General features: G+C 45.8%; 1 protein-coding gene and 1 long non-coding RNA gene across 10 annotated transcripts in view; one reads left to right on the plus strand and one right to left on the minus strand.

Moving 5' to 3' along the window:
* Nucleotides 1-813: 813 nt before the first annotated feature.
* LOC118246612 (uncharacterized) lies at nt 814-4,765 on the minus strand. Its single transcript, XR_004778187.2, has 2 exons — nt 4,588-4,765; nt 814-1,329 (listed from the first exon to the last, which is right to left on the minus strand). It is a non-coding gene; the product is annotated as an uncharacterized LOC118246612 (long non-coding RNA).
* The window catches only part of CTCF (CCCTC-binding factor), a 37,293-nt gene continuing 13,699 nt past the window's right edge, over nt 4,007-27,600 (plus strand). The window contains exons 1-4 of one of the 9 annotated variants that reach the window (XM_050713326.1): nt 8,623-8,640; nt 8,722-8,871; nt 10,768-10,895; nt 26,544-27,336. In XM_050713326.1, the coding sequence (XP_050569283.1) occupies nt 26,556-27,336 (781 nt within the window). In that variant the 5' untranslated portion in view covers nt 8,623-8,640; nt 8,722-8,871; nt 10,768-10,895; nt 26,544-26,555. Of the gene's footprint in view, nt 4,069-8,622; nt 8,641-8,721; nt 8,872-10,692; nt 10,896-12,819; nt 12,905-19,017; nt 19,068-19,981; nt 20,016-26,543; nt 27,337-27,600 lie in introns of those variants that run through there. The other 8 variants (XM_050713323.1, XM_035543837.2, XM_035543838.2 and 5 more) reach the window with 8 other exon arrangements.

Here is a 27,600-nt window from a genome sequence, read left to right on the forward strand (position 1 = left end):
CACCACGTTTGTCAGCCAAATCTGTGTCAGCGCTTAAAACCTCTCTCTCTCACAGACGTGCGTGCACTCGGCAGCACCAATGACTGTTGCAGCTACTTGCTTTTCTTGTGTGAGCTGCAGTCTGTGGGAGGGTGTCTCTGTCATGGTTACATTAGCCATGTGCTCTGGGATCTAGAAAGATTTTCCTTTCCCCCATTTACTGCTGTTTGCTTTTCAACTAAAGGGGCGCATATGAATTCTGAACCACTTTGCAGTATCGGCTTCTACCCGCCGCTCCCAGGGCAGCATCCCGAGGAGCCCGTGCAGATCTCCAGCAGAAAACAACCGCCCAGCCAACACGGCCTCCAGCAGGGCTGGCACAGCTGCTCAGGGTTCGGCGACACCAAGAGCACCAGCCAGAACAACCCCAGGCAGACACTGCCACTTCGGGGTGGCACAAGCTCTGATTGACCCTCATGCCTAAGAAATGACTCAAATCTTGATGCTCAGCCATATTTAGGGGGATGTGGGATTGTCGTTTGGGATACTCTTGCTTGAGCAGGCTCAGATTTGGAGCTACCACCTTATCCCAGGCTTGTATGAAACCGCGTTTCCAAGGCATTCGCTACGTGCAGATTTTAAGGCACTTCGAAACGATTCAAACAGCTCAGCACTCTGCATTTAGCCCCAGCAAAGCAACAACCCCCTCGAGATCACTGCCTTGTTCCTCGCAGGGCTGTCGGGTACACGCACTGTGGGCCTGCTCTCCAAGGACCGCTCCTGAGGTGACAGCTGGGGCTGCATTTCACACACAGACCTAAGCACGCTCCAGGCAGACTCCAAAGCTGAATTTAATGCTAGCTCCCAAATGCGCCCGCTCCCCTGCTTAAGGGACAGGGGTGATTCCTGCAGTCTCATACAGACCGAGGACGATCGAAGCACAGAGTTGTAAGGAGCAGGAAATGAGGGGCTGAGCTCAGCCGGGGCCTCATCAAAGCGCCTGGGCGCTCCTCAGCTCCGGCTCCTGCATTTCTGCTCCCAGGCAAGCCGTCCCTAGGAAAGGCCTCGCTCGGACAGCTTTCCAGGCAGCAACCCCTGCCTCTGGGTGTCTAATTCAGAGATGCCAGGAGGATGGTTTTCAGGAGGTGGAAGCTGCGGTGTGGGGGGCTTGAATTGCACAGGTTTGAGTCCTTTGCAAATCGGCTCAAAAGCGCCTCCAAGTGAGGAATCCGGGACCAATAGGTCAGTCCCCCCAGCACACGCTGGGGATGGTTTCTGACGCTTCTGACAAGGAAAGTCCAGGAGGAGGTGGTGTCTGCAAGAACTTCTGCTTCCTAAGCAGTGACGCTCCTAATACAAAAGATAAGCAACATTTGTCATAGGATGGCTATCAACAGAAGGTATGAGTGTTTAAAGGAACGTAAGATGTGACCTGACCTACAGCTAGTGCTTCTCTCCACACTGAGTAACACCCGAGCTATGTTTTTGAGCTTAAAGTAGGATTTATGGCTATAGCTGAAAAATACGCCGTTCTCCCCAAAATAAGAATTGATGGCTTGACAGCCTACAATAAAACGGCTTTTAAAAATTCACACTGCAGAACCTCTTCTCCCCAGAAATGATCTTAACAGATCCTCCACATTTCTCAAGTGATTAAGACAGTGGAGGTCACGGCTGGGGGCTGCACCCTCTCACTTCCTGTAACCGTCACTTTTTGCCACCGCTTTATCACTGATTTTTTCCACCTCCAGCTGAGGTTGAAGAAACAGAGCCCCAACCCAGCAACCCAACCAGTTGCAGCTCGCCTTCTCCATCTGCTCACCATGCCACAGCTCCCCTGCTGCAACGCATTAATGGACTCGGGTGGTGTCATAATCCTCCAAAGTGATCTTGGTCTCAGCTACCAACAGCCCTGAGAGGGGCATCGGTGTTCCCTGAGGCCCTGCCACCAGCACAAGGACTGTGGGAGCTGAGGTGAGAGAAGCCCTCAAAGCCAGGGCACAACAAGACACAGGTCCTCACCTCCTCGCTCACCAACACCTCGGCCAAGCTCTCTCCACACAGCAGCAGCCTGGCAGGCTCTTCTCACCCCCTGCAACACAGCTCAAGAAGGCGCGAGCGATATTCGGGCTAGGATTTAAGGGCACTGTTTATACGTGTTATATATGCTGCATTTGTCTGATATTTTTGTCACTTGCTAAGCAGGTTGGGGTAAAGGCTGGGCTGTTGAACAGCTTCTACTCTGCTGCAACGACACCTCACAAGGCAAAAATTTGGGGCAAGATTTTAGTTAACCATTTCAACTGTATCAGCATGAGAACTCTTTGGTTGTAGAAGCAGAGCTTATGTTTAGGTTTCTTTACATTTAGTCTTCTCTCTGAATTCCCTGCCTTATCATCTTCCAGAGAACAATAGGTGAACAAAAGGAGGAAGAAATGCAGCTTCGTTCCATTGCATCTTAAACTATTAGTACTTTAACTCATTACACTCACTTCATTTCACATTTTAATGGTAAGAAAATAAAAAGGGGATGTAGCATGAGCTCACAGAAATTTCTCTTCCTCTCAGCTTGCCTTTCAACCAACACAACTGGAGATGAGAAAACTTGTTAAACCCAGATCCATCACCACAGGAAACTGCAGAAAATGCCACAGCATGAAGGATGCAGAAACCCCTACAGTTTTTAAGGATGTGCCGTTGCTCACCACCTTCTCCACTTTTGCAAGCTGCACTTGTTCAGAGAAACTTCACCTATCTTTCACTGCAAGCCACTCGCTCCAAACTCAACTAAGATGTAAAATCAAGACCCATCCCAACGCAGGGCCCACAGGCACCACACCCACGTACAACACACTCAGTGCTACGGGTGCCACGGCTGCTTCCAGCTTCTGGGGGGCAGCAGGAGAAAGCTGCAGGCAGAAGTTGGTGTTGGTGGGCCAGAGTCCCTGCAGCAGTGTCCCCAGAAGCTCCCTGTGGGACAGCCAGCACCGCAGGCGCCACCTTCCACTCCTACAGCACGCTCCGCTCGACTGCCAGCCTGGAAAGCTTCAAAACCACTGGGAAAATGCCCCCTAACTCCTGTAACTCTTTGGGATTTACAAAATCACCCTAACTCAAGCCAGCATCACTGACTCCTCACACAGCTTAAGGAAAGGACCCCTCTCGCAGCCTACAGACCCCTCCCTGGCACGGGCACGAATATCAGCTTAGGGTTTTGCCCCAGCTTCGCCCTCCTGGGTCACTCCTGTCCCCACAGCAGCTGAGGGGCTGCGCTGCCCTGCTCAGACGGGCCTAAGGGCTGGGGAGAGGCTGAGGGGAGGTGCAGGGGGGCTGGGGCTGGCGCCAGCCCTGGGTCGTGGGGACCTGAGGGGACACAGGGGGACCCTAATGGGACCTAAGGGACCCCAAGAGGACCCTAATGGGACCTAAGGGACCCAGGGGGACCCCAAGAGGACCCTAATGGGACCTAAGGGACCCCAAGAGGACCCAAGAGGACCCTAATGGGACCCAGGGGGACCCCAAGAGGACCCTAATGGGACCTAAGGGACCCCCACGGGACCCAAGGGCCGGGGCCGTGCGCGGGCTTCCCTCAGGGGCCGGGGGCGGCGCGAGCTCCCCTCAGCCCGTCCCGCCCTCGGCGGCACGTGACACACCCACGCAGGCGCGCACCCGAGTGACGCCGCCGCCGCCGCCCCGGCCCCGCGTTTGAAGTTGGCGCGCGCCCCGCGGCCCCCCCCCCCCGCCTCCCCTCAACCCCGCCCCGCCCCGCCCTCCCAGCCTGCCCCGCGCGGCCGCTTCCCCGCGCGCCGTCCCCTCCTCCCCCCCCCCCCCCCCCTCCTCCCTCCCCTCTCCGCTCCGGCCGGCGGCCGCGGCAGCCGCGCTCGCGCAGGCGCACTCCGTCCGCCCGCCGCCATTTTGTGTCCGAAGCGACTGTGGAGCGATTAAACCGCGAGCTGGTGCTGGGCGCTAGCGGCGGCCGCGGCGGGGCGTGCGGGGCGCGGCGGCTCCGCGGGGCCCGGGGCGGCGGCGGCGGGGCGGCGGCGGGGCCCGGCGGCCGGGAGTCGAGCTCGGCGGGGCCGCGGGCGGCAGGTAAGCGGCGGCGGGGGGTTTGCAGTCGCTTTCTCCGGCCTCTAGGTGTCACGATGGGGCTCCGCTCCGGCTGGGGCCCCGCAGCGGCCGCCGCCGGGGAAGCAGGGGGCTTTGTCTCCCTCTATCGTCCCCAGCGCGGCCGGCGCCTGCCCGCCCGCCCGCCCGCCCGCCTGCCACCGCCGCCGTTCCCCACAGCGCGGCGCTGGGCTGCGGCCCGCGCCCCGGGGCTTCGCTTCCCCCGCCCGGCCCAAGGCCGCCGCCGGCCGCGGCCTCCATTTTCTTTTCCTTTGTCTCCGCCGCCGCCGCCCCGCCGGGGCTGACGGCCGCCCCCCTCCCCGCCGCGCGAGCCGCCGCCGGCCCCCCCCCCCCCCTTCTTCTCTTCTCTTCCCTTCCCGTCCCGGCCCTTCCTCGCCCGTCCCTTCCTCCTCCCCGCCCTCCCCGCCCCGGGCCGGGCCCGCTCCGCTCCCCCCCCCCCCCCGCCGCCGCCTTGGGCCCCTCTCCCGGTCCCCCCGCGCCAACCTCCGCGGGGCCGTGCCCGCCGCGCTGCCCCCGGCCTCCCTCGCCGTCCTTTGCCGGCTGCCGGCCGCGGGCCCGAGGCGGCGGCGGCGGCGGCGTGTCCCCGCTCCTGCCGGCCGCCGCCTCGCTGCGCTGGCGTGTGCTGCGGAGTGAGAGGCGCTGCGAGGCGCAGAGCGGGACTCGAGCTCCCTCTGCAAGGCAGGCTGAGCAGCGCCATGCAGCACCGGGACGCGGGCACGGCGCGGCTGGGGGGCGCCCGCTCTCGCCGCGCTGCCCTCCCGCTGCCCCCCCCCCCCCCCCCCCCCCCCCCAATTCCCCCTCCATCTCCGGTGCCTCTCGGCCCGGGACCCTCGTGGGGGGCTCCGGCTGCCCCCGGTTTCCTCCCCCCCCCCCCCCCCCTCCCCCCCCGGGCTGCCCCGCGGTCCGGCCCGCAGCGGGTTTTTCCCCCCGCGGGGTTTGCCGGCGGCTCGCCGGGCTCCCCGAGGCACCGCGGTGGCGGAGCTGGGGGCCGAAAGCCCGCTGCGAAAAGGCTTTTCGCCTCCCCGTCTTGCGTGGGTTTGTTCTGCGGGGGGCAGCGCAGAGCCTGATCCTTCCTGCGATGCGGGAGAGGAAATCGCACATGTTTTGCGTGCAGTTTGCTTTTTGTTCCCTGCATCAACTCTGGGTTTCTCCAGTACAAGGATTTAGGCAGTATCATACTTCTCCCTGCCTTAGCTGTGTCAAATGACTCTGATACAGGGTTTTTGTCGTGTTGTTATGCGTCTTTTTCTGCTTAATGCAATCCTTAGGACTTGCCTGCTGGTGAAAATGAGCTCGCTTTCCTGTTTGTGACTTCCTATTTTTTTTACCCGGTCTTTTTTTTTTTTTTTTTTTTTTTCCCCTCCCTCAAATAAGCACATAGCCGTTCTTCACCTCCTGCCAGTTGCTGAATTCTGGTAATAAACCCCAGAGGTGTCATTAAAAGTATCTGAAATACTCTGCTTACTGCTTCCAGCATATGTGTTTTTTCTGTTTCAGTGCAGGAAGTGTAAACATTTTCTCAGGTTCTGCAGTTTATTCTAGTTATGCAGAGCCTGTTGATTTTGCAGGAGTCCTTTGGGTATAAGAAATAGCTCTGCGCTGTATCCAAGCTGTAGTTCTTTCATGAGACGCATCTAACCTTTTACGTTAGTACAGAACAAATCATTAAGACTGAAGGAAGCAACAATTTGAGCGTAAGGGCAAAGCAGTGCCTTCCTTTATTTTTTAGGGTGATAGATTTTCTTTACCTCTGTTTGGCTTTTCTTCTGGATGTATAGGACTAATTCAATTTCAATATCCTCTGTATTTATAGTATACATGAGAAAGATCGTTAAGATGCACAGAGTGGTTTCCCTAATGCTCATGAAACACTTTGTGGGATGTTTTTGAGGAATAACGCCAGAATAAAAGGCGCTAAATTACAGGTCTTGTACTCTCAAGTGGCACTACGACTGAAATAATATACAGCAAGTCGTGTCCGATTCAGGGAGAGTTTGGGGAGCTGTCACTACAGCGTTAAGCTCGCTGGCAACTCATGCCTACGCTGTTATCAAGGGAGAGAGCTATTTCAAGAACTGCTTTTGGTATTAGCAGGCTGTATCTTGAATATGAACTAATTTGTGTATCATTACCAGCTTTTGTGGCTGCAGGTTGATACCTGCCTGATGTGGTGCCATTGCTGTTGTCTTAAAATGCCAGAAGCTGACTTGTGTTATTTCTGTGTTTGTTTAGTGTTTATCTGAAAAATCAAATCATACGTGATTACTCGCTTGCTTAGGAATTTCTTTTCTTCCTTACAGTACTTCATAGCCAAGAACTCCTGCTTTCCTACTAACGTTTTTGGAAGGCAGGTGTTGGGCTTTGCTAGGCTAATCTGCTCTCTGAGCAGAGCCAGTGATCCTTCACCCTTATGCTCCGTACCTAGGCGAATTCTTCATCTCTTGTAACAGCGAGCTGTGGTGAGCTCTCAGCTCTGGATAGCTCTTCCTGCTCTGTCTGGACAGCTTTTTCTGTGTTAGCTCTAGAGAAGAAAAAACAGAAGAAAATAAGCAAGCACCCAATGGGGAAAATACATTAAAAAAACCCTGTAATTTAGGCAGGGAGGAAGCCAAGACCGAAGTTAGTGTTGTGAGGATGGACCTAGGGCATCAGAAGTACCAAAGAAGCAAGCCTTGTTCCATTGGATAGAGGAAGGAGAATCCAATTTCTTCCTTGCTGCAGCAGCCTCCTGCCTTCTTGACTACTACTAGGGAAGTTGTTTCCTGGCCTTGTATCTGGCATTTGGTGTAACCAGGAGCCTGCCTGCAAGCGAGAACAGCTGTATGCTTCCTGCAACCGGGCATCGGCTGCAGTGCAGGGTGTTGGGGAGGATGCAGCCTCCAGCCTTTGGGAGGGCAACATCTCGCTGGCATCTTGGACGCCACGCTGGAGAGGCTAAAGCTGTCTTGGACGCCATCCCATTGCAAAGTTCAAGGCTTCTTTCTTCTACCCATTGATTATGTTTGCTAAACCCTCGCATAATAACTTCGTGATTCTCCCTTCCTGGCAACTTGTGCTTCTCTTACCTCTGTCCACCAGAGATGGGATGCCTGAGGGAGTGGCAGAGCATTAGGATCACAGTGCGTGCTCTAGAGATGCTTGCAATGAGGAGTGGCCCCGCTGCTACCTGCGCGTGTCGACTGAGCTGCGAGTCTTCAGCTTCCACAGCGGAGCTAAAAGAAACCAAACCTGCGACTTGGTGGCTTTGTTTGCGTTAACTTACTGAACTGTACTGATTTATTTGTGTAACTGTAAACCTGTGTTCATCCAGGTGGCTCTAGTTGAGATGCCTGGTCCAGTCTTTGTTGTGCTAAACCTTGACATTTCAGTACGGTGTCCAGCTCTGCTGCTCTGCAGTGCTACCTGGTCTTTACGTGTAGATCCATGAAATCCATTAAATCCCCCATTTTGTTTTTTATTGTTTGTTTCAGACTATATTTACTGCTCATAAAAATGGTTCACAACACTGTTTTTGTGTTTTTTCTATACATATATTTTTTTCTGAAATTTCACATCTTTGTCTTATAGAAAATACAACTCAGATGTTGCCTTTCCTTGTACTGGAGGATGCTTTAATTTCAGTTCAAACCCTCTGTTCTGCTGCTTCTCCCACTTCTTGCTAATAATCCATCCTTCTCCAGGAATTGTATGGCATGCGCTTGTTCTAGACATACTTAATACGTAATCTAAATAGCTGTTCAGCTGAGTGATCTCACTATTTTTTGGTTAACAAAAATAACCTTGAAAAGGAGGGTAGAATACATAAAAGGTGGGTAGTGAGTTTTATTTTCAGGTCATGTTAACATTCAGGTACACTGACTAACTCAATTTTGATGTGTAATATAAATTACAGCTAAGATGAAATTTTCCTCGGTGTTATAAAAACTTGGAAGCTATCAAGTCTAAAAGTCTTTCCATTATGGTTCTTGAGGGTGAAAATACAGAAATAGTACAGAGGCTGTTCTCAAGAACTGTGGTGTTAACGTGCGTTACTTGGGAGACCTGCGATAGGATGGATTCCTGAAGAGCTGTTCTGTAACTATCCCTGCAGATGAGCATGCAATTAAAAGTTGTCACCCAGATGTTTAGCTGCACGTTTTATGTGAAGGTCCGTTTTTGTGGACCCTTCAGTTTCAGCCCTCCTACATTTTACCATCAGTTACCCGTGGATTTTGGTGTGCTGTGAGTCGTATGGAGCTGATGCTAAGAGACTAGGCCGGGTATGTTTAAAAGCCCAAGATGTGCAGCGTTCAGTTAGGATGTCCTGGACAGGTGACGCAGACAAGGACCGCTGCAGCAGTAGCGGTGCGGCGAGCTGTGTTACAGGGTACTTGCCTTGCATCCTGCAGTTCAGGGGTGTGTGTGTGTGTGTGTATATATATACACACGTATATATACACAGGCCCAAGTACATGCTACTTTGTTGGTCAGCTGACAGCATCCTCTTACTTCTCTGCCACAGAAACAAAGCCCTGAAGTTTTTAAAGCCACCCAAATGTAAAGGCTGAGTAAAGAGACTATGAACTAAGTTTGGGTTATACTGAAAATTTTATTTAACCTCTCTTCTTTTTTCCCCAGAGTCTAAAAATTTATGTTGACATCATTGAACTTGTCAAATGCTAACAAAACGGAAGCCAAAACACAGATTGTTTGGAGCATGAAATATACCTTTGTCTGTACTAATATGCATCAAGATTAGAAGCTTGTATGTCTCTGAAACATCAGCAGGTAAAGTAAGCTATCTGTAAGCTAGAGGAGAAGTAACGTTTGTTATGTATTTGGACCAAGTTACTTTAATGGGGAAGTCACAGTAATCCTTACTCCCTCTAGAGGTATTTAGAAATAAGTTGCAGCTTCTGAAATTCCTCTTCCTGATTTTTTTTATTATTATTTTAATAAAATAAAAGTACGTTAGTACGTTGGGAGGGGAGAAAGATATTTGTTTTGGCCAGCATGTTTTTTCCACTTTGATCACTGGAACCTTCCTAGCTGTAGTATTGGAAGGAGTATTGCATAGATGATGTACTTTGGAATACTAAGGAAATTCCAGGAAACTGGAGAAATGCTGATACAGCAGTATTAAAAGGAGATGAAGCAGATGAACATGACAGCAAGTGATGTAGTGCTCTGTGGGGACATGTGAGCTACCTTGGGTCTTTGACCAGCACCACGTGATGGTAGCACATGTGCACACACATTAATGCCAGCTCTCCTAGTAGTTAACAAGAAAGTAATTCATTCATTCCAGTAAAGAAGGCTTTCAGGAGACCAGAGCTTGTCACATTTACTGTTTGACTTTTGTAAAAGTACCTCTGTGTTGAGGAACTCACAAAACAAAAACTGTTACACAAAGTCAGTAAATGCTATGCAGTTCAGGATAGGTCAAGAATAGTTCAGGGCTATACAAGACAGAATAGTTTCCAGGGAGGTTTGGCAAAAACTGGGACTTGTCACAATTTTTCATTACTGTTTTTGTGTTAGTCCAATTTAGAATTTCTTCATGATAAAATTGTGGTTCATGAATGGCAAACAGTGATAAGGCAGCAATCGTGACTGTGAGGTCGTTATTCAAATGTGTGTGTTAAGGCTGCCATATGTAAAGCTATACACCTGGGAACGAGGAAATTCAATTGAATTTAAATCAAGGCAAATGGTATCCTAGAAAGCAGTGGCTAAACTGCGTTTTGGAGTTTAATGGATAAACAGCTTAAACATGAGTTTCCAAGGTGATGCTGTGACAAAGAAGCTAATGTAATTGCCGAATGCGTTAATGGAATGAGTGGAGATAGCGTTCTTACCTGTATGGTGTGAAGTCATTATCATAATACAAGGTACAGCTCTGGCACCAGCACTTAAAAATAAAATAAATAAAAATGTTGGCTGCAAGGATGAATAATCTCTAAATTGACAGGGAGCTGGGAAATATTGCCATGCAGTAAAATGTTAGATTACTGTGTAGCTTCTCAGCAAAACTGAGATGTGGCTTGATTAGTCCTCAGATATACCCACTGTTACTTTGCCAGGGAGATTAGTGAGCTTTTTTAACCTTGCTGACAAACACAACAAGAATTTGTAGTCAGATAAGGTCAATTTACAAGATGTAGGTTTTTCACAGTGAAGGTGATTAACCACTGGACTATGTGATATGAAGAACAGTTGCGCATTTCTCTATTTCTCAACATCTTTGAATCAGGTTTGTGGAAAAATACTGAAAATTGCTTCAGTCCCCTGCAAGGTACTGAACTTTTTTGTGTACACTTTAAGAACTGTAATTCACAAGAGGTCAGGCAAGGTGATCAAATGTGGGTCATCATGTTAAAGAAAACAGATGGGGAGCAGTTCCTTGTGTTCATCTTTTGCCAGCTTCCCTCTTTTTAAGTAGAGGCTTAGGACTTTTCAGTGGGTATCTGGAATATGAACAAGCCAGTAAAATCGTGTGAACGTGAGGAAGTAAGCAGGTATTTTTGTGGATCGGGGGTGTCTGAAAGTAGCGTCCCATATGTTTAGTCTGAGCCTGTGACTGTAAAACTCTTTTATCTGTGGCTATAGAATGAGGGAGCTATTGGTGGAATAAGCGTTCCTTCTTTGCTGCCAGCTCACGTTCAGCTTGCTGTCTACCACCAGACCTAGGACCTTGCCAGCAGAGCTGTCCAGCCAGCCAGTCCCAAGCCTGCATCACTGAAGGGGTTCTTCCTTCTCTGGGAAGGGACGTGTCATGGGATGCCCTCAGTGAGGGTGAAGCAAGGTGGTTGGTATTGAATCCAATTCTGAAAATACAGCTGTGTAAAATCATTATTTTATATGCATTTTGTAAAAATACTTACTGAATCATTTTTATACATTGTATTTATATGCATTGTGTGATACTTCATATGCAGTGATCCTTGTTTTAAAATGCATGCTGAGTAAATATACTGAATCAGGAAGGAAGCTAAGCCGTGGAAGAAAAAACAAACAACGTGTAATAACTTGAAGTTGTGATAGTGCCTCACGTCTAGAGGTTTGACATTTGCTAAGCTCTCCAGTGTTACAGTGAGTAGCCTGACAGTGGGCTAAACATCTCTAGGTGGAGACAGCTGGAATTGTAAGGTACTTTTCATGCCTTACATATGTTGGAAGGATGGTAAGGGGCAAAAGTGAGCTTGAGAATCATCTCAACTGCAGCGTGAGCTTGCGTACAGCCCAAGTGTTCTTCTGGCTGGTAGTTTCAATGCAAGCATCTGAAGCTTGAATTTGGCAACTGTGGTTTCTCCTGGCAGTTTGTAAAGAGGGAAAATACAGTAGTTCTGTTGCTACCACTTGTTTACTTTTTTTTTTTTCCTCCAGGATTTCAGTCTGTGTCCAGTCTGATTGCTATTCTGCAGTGTGGTTCCTAGCATTCATAGAAGGCCAGCTTTTTAGGTAGATGCAGTGAGTCCTGTGGTGAGCCTGCAGCATGTAGTAGGAAGAGACAGGAAAAACACAACTGATAGAAAACTTACGTTTGCAATAGGCTTTGGAGACATAGTAAGTTTGGAAAGACACCGGCAAGTCCGGAGAGTAAGATCCCTCGTCCCATGTTGGGATGAAGGTAGTAACCACAGACAGGATTGCTCTCCTTACCTCCTGTTTCCTGCTTGAGCTTCTGGAGGACAGGTTACTGGACTAGATGGACGCTGATCCTACTTTGTAGGGAGATTTTTCTGTTTGTGTTGGAGAAGGTTAACACCAAAGCATTTAGGGAAGTAAAATTCACGGTTTCCCTGGTAAATTAGGTTAGCTTCCATTGGGACTGTTCTGACCCCATCTCCTTCCACTTGTGTGCTGCAAATGCATCACCAGGGAATGAGTTGGTCAGGGCACGGACTTTGCATGCCTGTTCTTACACATATGCACCAACGCAACTAGTTGTAAGTCAAAGTGGAAAAGCTCCAAGTTTGTTTTCGGCCTTTGTGCAACCATGCCTCAAAATATCTTGGGGAAAGTAGAGGCTTTCTGAAAAGGTCAGTTAGACCATAAGTACTGAGCACTACTTGCATCAGAGCATTTGGATATTTGCAAGCATTTTTGACTTTTCCGAAATAGAGCAGTAAACTTTACTGTATGCTTAAAATCACTGTCAAAGGAGTTGAATTCTCCCATTGTTTAACAATGAAATAAATATCATTGCTCTGGACTGGCTCCTAGAGGAACTTTCACTGCCATGGAACCCGTAGCGATTTTTGGCCAGTTACTTCACCTTCTTGTGTAGGTTCTCTGTCTGGTTGTGTTCAGTTTGCAAAGCTGTCACCTTGTAACCAACTCTAACCTCTAAAGGGATTTAAAATGAAAATGGGAAAAGCTGCTGAATTAAAAATGCTCCAAATTTGGGTTATATATATTTGTCTTAAAAGTGCAATAATACTACATTTTAAAATGGTAGCTTTCTCCTGTGTGCTAGGCTGTTTGCGGTGGGGATGTAAATATCAAAATAAACTTCAGTTTTGACAAATTGTAGAATCTCCCAAGTTGGAAGGGACCCCCAGCGATCATCGAGTCTAACTCCTGGCTTCTCACAGGACTACCTAAAAATTAAACTGTACGTCTGAGAGCGTTGTCCAAAGGCTGCTTGAACTCTGGCAGACTCTGGGGAGCCTGATCCAGTGCCTGACCAGTCCCTGGACCCGCCGATGCCTTTCCAAACCTACAGTGTCTCCACAGTCTCTTGCTGCCAGTGTCCAACATCCCAATATATACTGCAAGAGAGCCCTTCACAGTCACTTGAGGAGTTCTCAGATCACAGGTTGGAAGTTTTTATTTTTTATTTTTAGGACAGAGGTTTCAGTTAAAGCTTACCAGATTACTGAAGCCTTTTTCCTTCCTTTTTTGGAGGATGGAAGTTAGCATTATCTAGCATGCCTTCTGAGCATATAACTTACTGCAATATCTGATCTTTGAAGATAAACTTATTGATTTGTGTAGTAGTATCGAATACTCAAAAGCTGCTCACTGATTACTTGCTCCTTTTCTGCCTTCCATATTAATGCACTCTTCTCTGGCCTGCTCAGGAATGACTACTGTTGACTTCTACCTACTCTACCGGCCCTTTGAGCTGCCAGAGTGTTACACGAGCCCAGAATCGTTTATATTTGGCTCCTGTTGTGTGTATGGAAATAGTTTTGTCCTCTTGAAGCAGCTGTGTTCTCTCCCTGTTCTGCCAGTGTTTTGACCTACATGAAAAAGAATTTGGCAGCTTCCATGGCAGTATGATGGAGCAGACTATCAAATATTCAGTTGTCTGACTTGCCTGACGTGACATCTGTAACGTTTTTGGAGACGTCTGCTTTGAGTGGCTTGTGCAAGCAAATCCTTAGGGACGCTTTCTTCAACTCTACCAGATGCAAAGATGGAAGATAACAAAGCAGGACAAACATTCAGTGCTATCAGACTGGGTCCCCCTGGTTAGAGGTGTTTGTTTCAGTGCGCTTACTGGTCAGCATGATGTGTTACTGCTTTTTCTTGTCCCAGAGCTGCCTCTTCACATGGGCTCTGCCTTGCTGGCAGCCAAGGAGCCTTTTCAGCTTCCTCCTGGCACTCCAAGTGTAAGCTCTTGTTAAGGTTCTGCAGAGAAGTGCACACAATAGTCCTTCTTTCCTGAAATACAGATTTTCTTTATTAGTTTTGATTTGCTCATTGTGGTCCTGGTTTTTTTTCGGCAACTAAAAAAAAGTGAGGTCTGTTGTCAGTACTGCTTCCACCATTTCCATCTGAAGTTCACAGAGGAGCTTTTTTCTGATGTTGGTGTTTGTACAGCGCTGCTTTGGTTTGATATCACACATGGTCTGTCTCTCCTAAACAGTGACACAGTAAGCTTCTGCTCTGGTAATGCTGTTCTCTTAAATACTGGGAGGCTTCATATATTCACCCCTCTGAAAGTGCAGGTCATTACTAATTTGCCAAGAATGACAGAGCTTCTGTATGTTAACAGCCCTCTAAGATCTAGTAGGTGTTTGAGATCTTACAAAAGTATTCCAGGTCCCTTAGAACTTGCGTGGCAGTGAGTGCTGAGTGAGACCAACAAATCTGTCTTAAGAGCATTATAGTTACAACTGTATAGATGAATAGAAACTCATTGTGTTTGAAGTTTTGGTTTATCCTTAGTGTTACATAGTCTTGTGCTGCAGAATGGAAAACAATTTGGTCTGGAGGGGATCTCTGGAGGTACTCTGGCTCAACCGCTAGCTTGGTGCAGCTTTCAAGTTAAATGAGGTTGTTTAAGGTTGTGTCTACCAAATATTTTCAGTATCTGAAACAAAAGTTTCCATATCTCTGAGCAACCTGTTCCAATGTTAGACCTCTAAGCTTGTGTGGTTTCATCTTCTCCCCACCCTGCCGTTAGGTAGTTGAAGGCAGCAGTAAGATGTCCCTCCCTCTTGCCTTCTCACAGCTAACTGTGTCAACCTGCATACCTCGTTGTGTATTCTGCCCCCAAATCATCTTGTGTCCCTCTGCTGGGCTCTTTTTAGTATCTGTCAGTGTACTAAGGAGCTCAGAAAACAGCACATGGAGCAGTTAAATTTCCAGCTTATCCTGGTTTCCTTCAAGCTTATCGTACCTTGCCTACATGTCAGAGATCTGTTTGAAAGGAAAATTCCTGCAAGGCATTTTATGCCAGAAAATATGCGGGTAACTTTTCCAGTAAACAAGTGTAGGAGTGGCTTTTCTTTCGTCTGTGACGCTCTGTGATGTTAACGTGCAGTGGATTAGAACAAGTATGCCTTGCATTTTTGTAATGCGTATGTTTGCACTGCTGGGAAGCTCTGCTTCTTGGGTTGTGCATTGGTAAGCTGGCGTTTCTTGAGTGGTGGCTGAGCTGCTTACTGCAAAACGTCTCTTTAAAACTCCAGTGGACTGTGTTATAAAGGAGAATATACCTTCTGGAAAGAGAAGGGTGATGGCTGTGCTTTTACCAATCAACAGTCGCAAAGGCCAGACGTCCCTGTAGAATATGCTGAATTTGTGTTGTGTGTAGTGTGGAAAAGAACTACAGTCACCATTGCTTTGTTTCTCTTTTCCCTTACTAAGAGGCTGCCCTTGGTACAAATATCTAAAACGGGTCTCTCCAGTGTGAAGTCATTAGCCAAGCAGATGACTTGGTTTTGAAAACTAGAAGAAGTTTATTCCTCAATCCAAAATTTTATGGAAAGCAAAGTTAAGATGAACAAACAGGTAGATGAAAAGGATGCTTCGTTCAACTAAATGTGCTCTGTTGAAGAGACCTGGCACGTTTTGTCCAGTGACTAAACTTCTAAGACAATGCAGTTCCACGCGGGAGGTGGTTGCTTTGCAGCAGGTGTCCTCAAGTCCTTCACTCCTAAGTCTCTTTTTTTTTTTTTTTTTTGGTGTTAACTTACAAGTTCTTTAGTTTGGGGAAATAGCGGTCTTCTTCCCTGCGGTTACAGGTCAGGAGCAAAAATTCCACTAACAGAAGCGATGTTCTCTGCCTGCCGCTGTGCACAGAGCCCGGGAGGATGCAGCTTGCAGCAGCAGTCGTAATGTGCCCTTAGCAGTGGAGCTCCCTGCTGAGCATCCCCTTTTCTGGTCGGTGAATGTATACAGCTTATGGGATTTTTACTAAGTGTTGGCTAAAAAGAGATCAATTCCAGATACTTCTCTGGAAGCTCGCTGTCACTGAGCATCCACAGCTCTGCCAAGCTTTTCAGTAGGGCTCTTTGAGACTGATAAACAATTAAAAATCGACTTGCCAGGGACAGACTGCAGCCAGAAGCAAGACTTGAGTGCTTTGTACTGAATAAATGACAGAAGAACCAGGGGAAGAAGTACCTGAATTCAAAGGGCATAGAAACCAGTGTGAAATTTAACACTGTTTGGCCAGCTCCACCAAGTGGAGCAAGAGCACGTGTTTCGCTTTAGAATTGTTCCTGTAGGGTTGCTTACTGTTCCCAGGGTTTTTACCGTCTATGCACACTAAGGATTGAACAGGATTACAGATGAGAAGTTATGTGCTGTCTTGTAACTGTTTTAGCTCTGTGGAAGTGAATATTTTAAGCTCTTAATTGATCAGGGTAATGAAGCTGGCTTCACAACTCCTCAGCTAGCTAAGGCTCTTCTTCTGCAGGGTAACAAGGTCGGAAGTGTGTTAGAGTTGGCTTTATTACTGTATTGATAGTGTTACCTGCTACGTTGACAGTATGTAACAGGTTGTACTTTGTGTAATTTACACTTGTTTGACAATAAAGACTACTTTTATGTTGTGATTTGGTACTCCACAGCACAGGAGAAAAGGACATCTGAAATAGACACAACCAGCTCGAAAACGTTACATTGCACTCTTAATGTCACACTAGATCTATAGAGATTTAGGTTGTAAGAAGTAAATGCTGAAGAATTTGAGAAGAGGTAGAGAGGAGTTTGTAAAACCGTAATTCTTCCTGGTGAAAGCATAAAAGCTGATGAAAATACTCTCTGGGTTTTGTTTAAGGCTTGTTTGATAAGTGAGGGAGTCCATAAGCAATTATCAATGCTGCTGTTCGTAGCAATGTAGGAGTACACATTTTCTATTTAAACAAGCATTAAGCGTTCAAACAGTGCTTTTTCACTTATCTTCCGTTTCTCTTCTATGTAGTTTTACTACTGCTACTCATCTATTCAGTTCCAGAGTGCATTCTGACATTGAAGAGAACCAATCAGTCCAGGCAGAAGTGCAGAAGCATCAAGAACGTAATGTAAATTAAGGGATTTTAACGTGTGGCACGTGTTCCATGCTGAGGCAGTAGTTTCCTGAACACTGAAAGTCAGCATTCTGCTAGAAGAAACCTTCTTACCATGCTTCTCTTTTGGCTGGCCTGAGTGTTTGGTCACACCAGAGACCTGGGCTGGCTGGAAATAGGTGTCTTTGGGGCTGGGTGAGTTCTGGCCTGGACTGATTTCCTGACCAGTTGGTTGCAGTCTTGGAAGCACTTGTGCTAACACCAGGAATAGTTGAAGTGATGTGGGTGGGAGCACATGGGCAGTTTAAAGGCAGGGGATGGCTGTTTGGCAGGGTTAGGAGTGTTTGAAAATGACGCCTTACTCCTGGTGGAAAAGTTCTGTGTTGTTTTTTTTAATCCAAGGTTGAGTGCCCTTGCGGGATTTTCGTCTAGCTTGAAGTCTGATTGTAACGGCATTTCTAGGGTGTGGTGTATTAAGAATGTTTGAAACTTGGGTTCAGATGAATTGGAGATGTGTATAAAATGGATTAAACAACTTAAAACTTCAGCATGAGGACCATTGTGTAGGGTTCACGTGGGTTAGATTCTGTTTACATCTGTTCCAACACTCATTAATTCAGATGAACTTCCCTGAGATCTGTGATTCAGGAGAAGGATGACTTGATTCAGGCTACAGGCGTTTTTCTTGTCCACCACCCTTCTCCCCTAGGTGTTTCCAAAACTCTTGGAATTTCCTGTCCCTGCTGCAAGGACAGTAAACTACACCTCTACAGCTGATGTTAAACCAACTAGCACTGACCTTGGTTTTCCTTAAATGCATCAGGGTGTAATTTGTGAGGTGATTAATAGTTACTGCATGCACAACATGTTGTTGATGGGGCAGGACCCATGCAGCCATCGCAGGGATGAGCACTTCCTTCTCCTGTGATTTGAAGCTTGAATTCCCTTCTACACGCAGAGTATCACTACTTAATAAGTGTTTGTGCGAAGATAAAAGGAGTAGCTGTTTCCCAAAAGTTTGCTCCTGGGTGGTACTTCATCTAGATGAAGCCCTAGAGGAAAACGAAATCCAAATATTTGTGCCTTGTTATGAAGTCTCCAGAATGCCATGAAACTTGTCACACTGGTCTCTTTCCAGGTGTGGTAGTATCTGGTGTTGCCGTTTTGTTATCATACAACGCTGCATCAGATGGCCAGAGTATCCTGATTCACGCTTCCATTTAGGGTATTAGCAAACTGCGAAAAGCAGGAAAAAGTTTCTTCAAAATCAATGTGGGGGGGAAATGACCACCAATACTTATTGATAAAACTGGTAACCTTTTCCAGAAATCTGCCTACAGTATCAGACTTTCCCTTTTGTGGCAGTTGACTTCACAGGCTGTTTTGACTTTTGAAATATTTTTCCATTGTTCTCAATTTATTACCTTCAAGTATTCCACTGGTCTTTTTATGAGCTCCTTCATCACTTTTATATTGTGAAGAGCTATAAGAGGGGAGGGACTCTGAGTAGTTCCCAGACACTATTAATCAGCTGAAAAATGAAGTCGTCTGTGCTTGTTATTTGTAAAATATAAATCTTGCTATATTTTACATCAGATAAAATTGCATGTTTGTCCTTCTGAAATGAACTGTCAGGTTACCAAAACAGAACACCTTACTTAATGTAAGAGAACTATTTCTGAAAAATGGTTGTGTGAGAACATTTAATTCATATTTTCCATTTTTTCACTTAAAGAATTCTGTGAGTGACTGAAGAACTGGTGTCATCTAGTGAGACTGCAGTAGCTCTTATTGGAAGAAACAGGAAAAATGTAAAACTAGTTGCGTAAGAATGTTAGGTAGCAATAGAAAGAGAAATTGAAGAATGGAACAAGGTTTGAGAACAAGAATATTAAATAAGTGTCCCAGCTACATTCTTGTTAAGAGAGCTTTAATTTTGCAGATCTTCAGGAAAAACAAGGAAATACATCGTACTTCTGTAAATAAAGCTGAAATTCTTCCACTGGCCTGCCTTCTTCATGAAGGCTTACTGTTTGAGGTTAGTTGTAGGCCAAGAGACTTGAATGTGTGTGGGATTCATTATCAGTAACTGAAGTAGTTTTTCACAATGGAAGTTTCAACTAATTCACATTATTCTCTTATGCTTTTCTCGATTGTAGGCTACAGCTTATTGTGGCAGAATTATCAGTGTTGGTTCTGGAAGATCTGTGAATCTGACGCCCTTGCCGCTGTGAGGTGCAGGAATTATGAGAGAGCTTGTTCTACAAACTGCTTAGGAAAGATACGAAAGCCTAGTATATATGCACTCTGTTTTCATGTCTTACGAGAGCGTTTCCCCTGAGTTCTTGATCCAAATCAACAGGTTAACTTTATCCTAAGTAATTGTGGAAAACCACTGGTGTGTGCTACTCAGTGAAAAATAGGTATTGGTCCTGGCTGCAAGTTCTCATCACTTTGTGTTATCTCTTGAGGCATGATGAATGTTTGAAAGAGCTCTGGTAAAATCCCTGGGTGAGCAGGGAAAGGAGCAGCAGCTGGGAAGATTGCATTCATACGTTATGGACATGGGAGATGTCTTCTGTAAAAGGCTTGAGGTAGCTGTAGAAATGTCACGGGATGCATTGTAATTCTAATTCATTGCCCACAATGACCGTGGTGCTGACTGTCCTGCGTCCAGGGAGATTTATTGGCTGTGCTCTTGGGGAGTGCATAATAAGGGCAAAAAGGTAAAGATTAATTTTGATAACATTTGGCCCAAAGCGTGCTACCTTCACCTAAGTACCTTTGGTTCACAGTGAACAACTAATCGAATGAAGTAGTGTGTGTTTTTGGTGACAGTTGAATGCTAGTGATATTGAAGAGGAGGGTGCCCACAAACTGGCTGTGACCCGGGGGGGTTGCATAATGTGTGAGAGAAAGCAGTGTCACTGCAGGGTGCACGGCGTGGAGGGACACAGCTCAGTGCAGCCACTGGCTTCTGGGGCGCAAGGCTCCTGGTGCTGGGGTTGCTTTTCACTGCTGCTTGTAGTGGTGCTGGCACTTCTAACCTGCTCCCCTACCCTGTCTGCCCAGGCATTCATATGGGGAATTGCATCAGGGATTGAACATGTTCTGACATAATTAACCATTTTTCTTGTATTAACTTTCAGCTGGAGTTAGTTATTGATCAAGTTAATTATGCAGGTGAGTGAATTACTCTGTCAGTGCAAAGGAAAAGGTGAGACCAGCTCTTTGAGCAGCAGCATGGTGTTTTCCTGTTTTAAATTGATTGTGAAATCATTGTACAAGTTAAGAATCTGTTGTCCTATCTGATTAATGGGAAGAAAGGTGGGTTCCTCTAGATGGTAATTTGGCATAGGGATCCACTTAAATGCTTTGAATCATTCCCCGGAAGAACGTGCTCTTCTCCCTGCCCTGTTTAGGGAGGCCAGCAGAGGCACCTTGGTTAGGTAACTACCAGTAGGACTTGAAGCGCTATCAGAGCTGTCTGCCTGTGTCCTGTCCCTAAGGGTCAGTACTTCAGGAAGCCATCCTTCTACAGCTGTGTGCTTGTAACCCTTTACTGCAATTGCAGCTGTCATTCACGTAGTTTTTTTATATATTTCTTGGTTTCTTCATATTGATAAGCCTCTTCTCATACACTGAGAAACCAGAAGCATTTATTAACCCCTGATGAAGTTGTTACTTTTCAATTCCAGGCTTCTTGATTTTTTTTTCAATTTCCTTATTCTCTGAGATGGTAAAATATTTCTCAAAGTATTTGTTTAATAGTGAAATAATGAGCTTGTGTCTTTTAAAGGAAAAAAAGATGTCATAGATGTTTGTCAAGTAATATTATTTTTTAAATGTTTTCACTGCCAGGTTTTGGGTGGCAAGGAGGAAACAAAGCAGCTGGAGATGGGCGTAGCAGTTGTAGCGAGCGGATGTAGGCAAATGAAATCTTTAAGTTTGCAGCATGAGAAAATTACTTGATAAAACAAACTGATCTCAGCTTCTTAATTTCTGCTGATGGTAGTAAATCTGGCAAGTTTTGCATGTGATAACACTGAAGATATCCTACCCCAGGTTATTCATGTGACGCTGCTACCTGTTTGCTAAATCTTTGTGAGCTTTGTCAAGTAGCTTGATGTTTGGTAGCCTTACCTTTAAAAGAAAAAAGAGGAAAAGTTGGTTCTCTCTCTCATGTATTCCTAAAGAGTTCAACGCAAGACTAAGCCTTTGTATGACTTCTATAATCAGGTGCTTAAGCAAATCTGTCCCTATTAATCTTTTCAATTTCTGTGGACAATTAGCAACAGAAATGGGTGAGAGTCTCACAAAATTTCAGTCTTTATATATATAATCTGAATTCTGTTTAAACTCTTGGTCTTTGGTGTTATGCACAGCTAGCCTGTTTGAGTCATCTGAACATCTTGGCTCGAGTGTAGTAACCATGCAGATATGGCTGAGCTACTTCTAGAACCATCTTGAGTTCAAAAGCTTTACAGCTGTGTTTGTGAAGTGCTGAGCCCAAGCTAGCAACCTTGCTTGGGTGTGTGTGGCCCTTCATGCAGCTTTTTCGCTACCTCTGTATCGCTTTCCCAGTTGTGAGGATTTTTTTTTGTTCTAGTGCCACACTGTGTGGAGAAGAAGAATTGGCATCCTTTTAAATTGAGTGGGAGACGCATGCACCAAGTTCATGTTCTGGATTTGTTGCTTATAGAGGAGTACTATCGATAAGCCCAGGAGACTGAGAGCAACTGTGATGAGTAGTGGTAGAAGTAGTTGGTGTTAGTCAACTTTAAATCTTACTATAAGAGCAGTGCTAGGAACATCCATACTTAATGCTTTGTGTTGCATTCATGGCATGTTCATCTCTTATCAGCGAGGCCCTGCTGGAACGAATGCAAAAGCTCACCTGTTTATCTGCATTATCTCTGTCTAGTGGGAGGGAGGCTTTTCGAAAGAAAGCTATGGATATTTTTGTGATGGGGAAAGAAGAAATGGCCAAGTGCTCCTGCACATTTTTGTGTCTACTGATGTCCTCAAAAAAAATAATTAAAAAGACATACATGTTGGCAAACAAGAAAAAAATGCACTATTGGATGTACGCTTTTTTCTTTAAATCCTTTTCTTGCTTTAGGTGGCAGAAGCACTGCATGACTGGGGGCCGTTAAGTGAAGTTTTTGCTTATTTCTCCCTTTAAGTCTCAAAAGTTAGAGGTATGCAGGAGAAACATCAAGGTTCCTATGTTTTAACACACAGTTTTATTTCCACTGCCATATCAATTTTAGTAAGTGTCTAATCCATCGGTGTCAAAGCCATGACAGTTTTGGAGTGGGATGTGTATGTGGATTGACTTGAGTTCAGTCTGAATGTTATGGGTTTTTTTTGCTTGCACTGGTACAACTGCAGAGGCTTTCATTACTTTATGAAGGCCAAAAAAATATAGACAGCTAGCTCTTGGCTTCATTGTTCCTATTGATTTTTGATTTTTTTTTCTCAAGTGAACCGAAAAGTAGATTTAAAGCCGCAATATACAATTTCTTTGAATGTCCCACAGTTCTTAATGACTGTGCTTTGTTTGGCAACAAATAAATACTTGCTGTTACTTGGTCCATGAAGCTTGATGCAGTTCAGGGTTTGTTTTAGAGGCAGTTGAGAGGCAGGCAACTGTTGTTTTGTGACTGTAGCTTTATTATAAATAACCCAGCTAGAAAAACATGCAGTGGCATTAGCAGTCCTAACTTGTAAACAACTGTCTCTGGGTTTGTACTGTCTGCATTGACATCCACAGCAAGTTGTCTTTAATGCTTCTATGACTTAGATTAATGTTATTGTGGGAATGCGTTAATTGAATGCTATGTCTCTCAATCTTTGTTACTGCGAGTTCCGTCAGCTGTGCTGTACCGGAAGTGTTCTTAAATCATATTTCTGAATGTTAAGATTTTAAACTTTCAAGATGAATGCTGTGCTGGTTAACCGTGAGGCTTTTGCGAGGGGGCCCTGGGTGGCAAATGTTGTGCTGTAACTTGGCTGAGACTTTCTCCTGTGCAGCAGTCAGCAGGGCTAGCTGGAATTAAATTACTTTCTCTCAAGCAACATTTTGATTACTTTCTTTGGAATAAGCTTCCCCCATCATATTTCTGCTTGTTTCAGTTTTTTGGATAAGCAACTCATTAACCTATTGGAATAATCTTACATCTGTTTTTTGGCATTCCAACTTCTTATCTGGTTAGCTGGATTGTGACAGTGCGCTGACCTGGTTAGTGATGCTCTCATCTGAATTGTTAGAGCCTGTTGAGGGAGCAGGTGTGTGAAGGTTTGCTTGAGCTATGGTGTGGGAATTGTGCTAGTTGCTGATTTCAGATGTTCTGTGGTCTTTAAGTGGTCACTCCTCCTTCTGGAGGTTCTTCCCTTGCAGTTCTTTTCAGTCTTGATCCTTCTATAGCATCTACTGTTAGCCTGCTTCTTTGTTTTCCTTTTTAGATTCAGTCATCCTGGAACTAAGTTATTGATAAAAGGTAGGGTAACTGTTAGGAAGAAAGATGAAGATAAAGGCCAGAAACAAGTTTGGGAGATTGGTAAGATAAAATATGTTCAGCAATTACTATTCCCAGTGTCCTGCTATAATGTCCTTAGTGATAGCAAAGTCCACGTTCTCTGAAATATTAGAAACTGTCTCAGAATTTGGCCTGGGAGGAATATAACTTTTAGGAGCAAAAATACTTGAAGGTAAAGATTGAGAAGTGAAGCTGGATTGGCAGTGCAAAGGTGAAGTCTCTCCAGAGGGCTGGTCCAGTAGGGGAGATCCCGTACCTTTTACCTCCCCTCCCCTCGAGTTCGGAGGCCATCCCGTGCATCCACATGCATACATTGCAGGAGGATTTTAATCTGAAGAATCATACTTTCTTGGGAACAAACCTGGGCAGCTGGAGATGATTTCTGAGCTGGCCAAGACTCACTGAGATCAACTGAGACACCTTCTGTACGTTTATGTGGCTTTCTTTTTTTATTTTTTGTGGTACATTGCCAACATGGCCTGGATCGTTGATAGTTCTCTTTAAGATACTGTAGCACTTCCCCTGGTGACAAGAACCTGGCTTAAAAATACAGCCATTTTTCAGAATAACTTATTTTTACCGCAAGGAACAGAGCATATCTCATAGCACAGAATGGGCAGGAGTAAATCCTCGTTTGGCTGCTGAATTATCTTGGTTACGAGCTGGGGCTGAGACCCTCCTGGTAGTGCTGCTGCCGTGTGGCTGGCTCACCGCTGGAGGACATCGTGATAGTGCCGGGTAGCTCTGGGAGATGCTTGTCCCTAGGACAGGAGAAGGGGCAGGGATGGCTTGGTTTCTTTGAGTGGCCGTGAGTCCTTCCATCTGTCACGCGTGTGCACATCCTCCTGTTGTGAGTGCCCTTTGAACAATGTCTTGCTTGCACACTTACCTGGTCTCAGCATGAGCCTGAGCGACCCCAGCGTTACTTCTGGAACTGACAAAGCTTCCTCCCAACGTAAGCCATGCGCTGAAATCTTTAAAAGAGAGGAACTTGTTCCTTGGTGGGCACAAGGATGTCCTGGCATGCAGTCTGAGAGGTGATGCCTTACGCTGGAGCTCCTGTGGGCTCCTCCAGCGCGCTGTGAGCCTTGGCCTGTCGGTGACTCGCAGGGTTTTTGCCAGCTTCAGCAACGGGTCTGATGGGAGCTCCCATCTGAGAGTCCCCCCTGAACCGCCCAGCGCTGCTGGCCTCTGCTTTGTTCCAATAAAAGGTATCAAGACAGAATTGCCTTTGCTCTGCAGATGGGCTTTTGCCATTTTTTTGGCCTTATCTGAAATCCTTTGCTAATTCCCGCCCACCCAGCCATTTATCACGTTCTTCTGTTTAGCTCCCTCCTTCCTTCCTTTCCTTGAGACTTTTGGTCATCTGAAAAGGCTTCTCCTTCTCTCTCCCTACAAATACTTGAGATAATTGAAAGACAATTTGCTCTGATTGTTTCACAGCTGCTGTAGGCCAAAGAGCAAATCTCTGTTCTGATCTCCTGCTGGCTAGTGTTAAGTACTTGCATCATCTTGGGTACTTCAGCTGTTTGTCCATATGGATTCGCTCTGACTTGAAATGCTGAGGGGTGCTAAAGAAAGGAGAGGCAGGATCCCTGCAGGGAGTGCGCATGAAGCCATATGCCAGTATTTCTGGGTATCTGGTGCCCCCTGGAGACTGCTGCTGCCCAAAAGAAATATAACCAGTATCAAGACCACGCATAAATAGATGACCCTAGTCTGAACAGGCTGAAGAACAGTAAGAACCGTGTTCTCCCAGCAGAAGTGGAGAATATTAGAAAAGACAGTAAAGTAAAAGCAAGGACTCTCTAAAAATAATGTCTCTTAACAGCTAATGAGGACTGACAGCTGTGTTTCGTGTTCATGTATATGTACCTCTGTATTTCCAAAATAAGTATCCAAGATTATGCGTAGACATTTGAAACTAGTATGATAATGAGGTTTAACTGCTGAGCTGAAAAAATAGGTTAAAGAGGTCTGGTCTTGAAAGGTCAGGTGATATAACAGGAAAATGTGGAAGTCATAAAAATCTGGTATTGGGATTGGAGTTTTATCAGAAGTCCATAGGGAAACTGGCATGTTTTTTTAATTTTTTTTTTTTTTTGAGAAAAAGACATAGCTGTTTAATGATGATTTGAAGCAACCTTCCTACAGAATCAGAGTACGGGAATTGCATACTTCCTGGCAAATGCTGAGAAGAGTGCTGGATGGTTTGGGGTGGAAGAAGAGCATAAAATGCTACGCTTGCATATGGCTATGTTCAGAATTACAACTAAGGCCTTCCTAAACAGCTTTAGCACTGTTGTGTGCTTGGGACTGTGTGGATAAAATTGACCCAGTTCTCATGAGAAGGCTCAGAGTCCCCTAGCTCTGAGTGCAGATCGCTTACACCTAAGTGAAGCTGTTCTGAGCCCTGCTGCTGCTCGTTCAGCCGGAGGAGGGCACTGTGCTCTCACGCCAGGCAGCGCCCAGGGGTGGGAGCAGGAACTGAACCTCAGGCTGCTTACAATATGCTTGAATAGCTTGATTATGTCTTTTTTATTTTTGTTTTGATAACGGTACCAGTCAAGTGTGCAGAGAAATTTAAACATATAGGAAATGTTTCCCCTCTCAAACAACTAAGAATATATACAGTAACTTTGAAGACTTGAGTTCTTGCACTCGATTTTTAGTGCTTTTTCTCCCTGAAAAAACTTTGTAGTTCTCAAACATAATAGTTTAGATAGACAGTTTTTTGCTTGTGATGGTATTTTTTTGCCTTTGATATTTATAGCCAAAGAGTGACAGATATTGCTAACTGAAATACTAAAGAAGCTCAGTAAAGAGTAATACTACTTTATGTCTTGCCTGTAGGATTTGCAGTCTTTTAGAAATGGGAATATGTATATTACTTTATCTCTCCTCTTTGTTTTCCTTCCTTTCCAGGGAACTGGTAGAGTCGTCTCACTTCTGAGAGCGTTCTGAGACTGACTTGGTTTACAGTGACAGGAAGCTAGCAGAGACTAATCCTTAATTCTCAGTTTCTGTTTGCTGAATAGAATTGCAATATGTTGCAGCTGTTGCATTGCTTGTTTTCTGTTAGGCCACTTGTCCCCCTGTGGGCTTTGTGCGATTGTTAAAATACCTTGGATGATGTGCAGCATTCATTGTTTTGTTTTGTTTTTTACAGCAAGAAGGTGAAATGGAAGGTGAGGCAGTTGAAGCTATTGTGGAGGAATCAGAAACTTTTATTAAGGGGAAAGAGAGAAAAACCTATCAAAGACGCCGTGAAGGTGGACAGGAGGACGATGCTTGTCATATACCACCAAACCAAGCAGACGGAGGTGAAGTAGTGCAGGATGTCAACAGCGGTGTGCAGATGGTGATGATGGAACAGCTGGATCCAACTCTTCTTCAAATGAAGACTGAAGTAATGGAAGGTGCGGTGCCTCAGGAGACAGAGGCCACGGTGGATGACACGCAGATCATAACACTTCAGGTTGTTAATATGGAAGAGCAGCCTATAAACCTCGGTGAGCTTCAGCTGGTCCAAGTACCTGTTCCAGTGACTGTACCTGTTGCCACCACATCTGTGGAAGAACTTCAGGGAGCTTATGAAAATGAGGTTTCCAAAGGAGGCCTGCAAGAAGGAGAGCCCATGATCTGTCACACCCTGCCTTTACCAGAAGGCTTCCAAGTAGTGAAAGTGGGTGCAAATGGTGAGGTGGAGACACTGGAACAAGGTGAACTTCAGCCACAGGAAGATCCCAATTGGCAAAAAGATCCAGACTATCAGCCACCAGCCAAAAAAACAAAGAAAAACAAAAAGAGTAAGCTTCGTTACACTGAGGAAGGCAAAGATGTGGATGTCTCTGTGTATGATTTTGAAGAGGAGCAACAGGAGGGCTTATTGTCTGAGGTCAATGCAGAAAAGGTGGTGGGCAACATGAAGCCACCTAAACCAACAAAAATTAAAAAGAAAGGTAAGCTTGTCATTTGCAAGTGGATTTTGAGAATGTGTTTGTTAGGAGGGGACCTTGCAGTATGGTTGCAGTGACCGGGTAGATGCGAATGGGAGTAAAAGAGACATGTCCAGTGTCACTTGCTGCATTATATAAGAGTACTCGGGTCTACTGTTTTGTGGGTAAGCCTCCTGTCATGCATATAGGCTACAAAGGAATTCATTTGCCTTGGTTTGATGATATGGCATTTGTATTCCCATATAACTACAGTTGAAAAGATCTGTG

This window comes from Cygnus atratus, chromosome 12, assembly GCF_013377495.2.
Source record: "Cygnus atratus isolate AKBS03 ecotype Queensland, Australia chromosome 12, CAtr_DNAZoo_HiC_assembly, whole genome shotgun sequence".
NCBI lineage: Eukaryota > Metazoa > Chordata > Aves > Anseriformes > Anatidae > Cygnus > Cygnus atratus.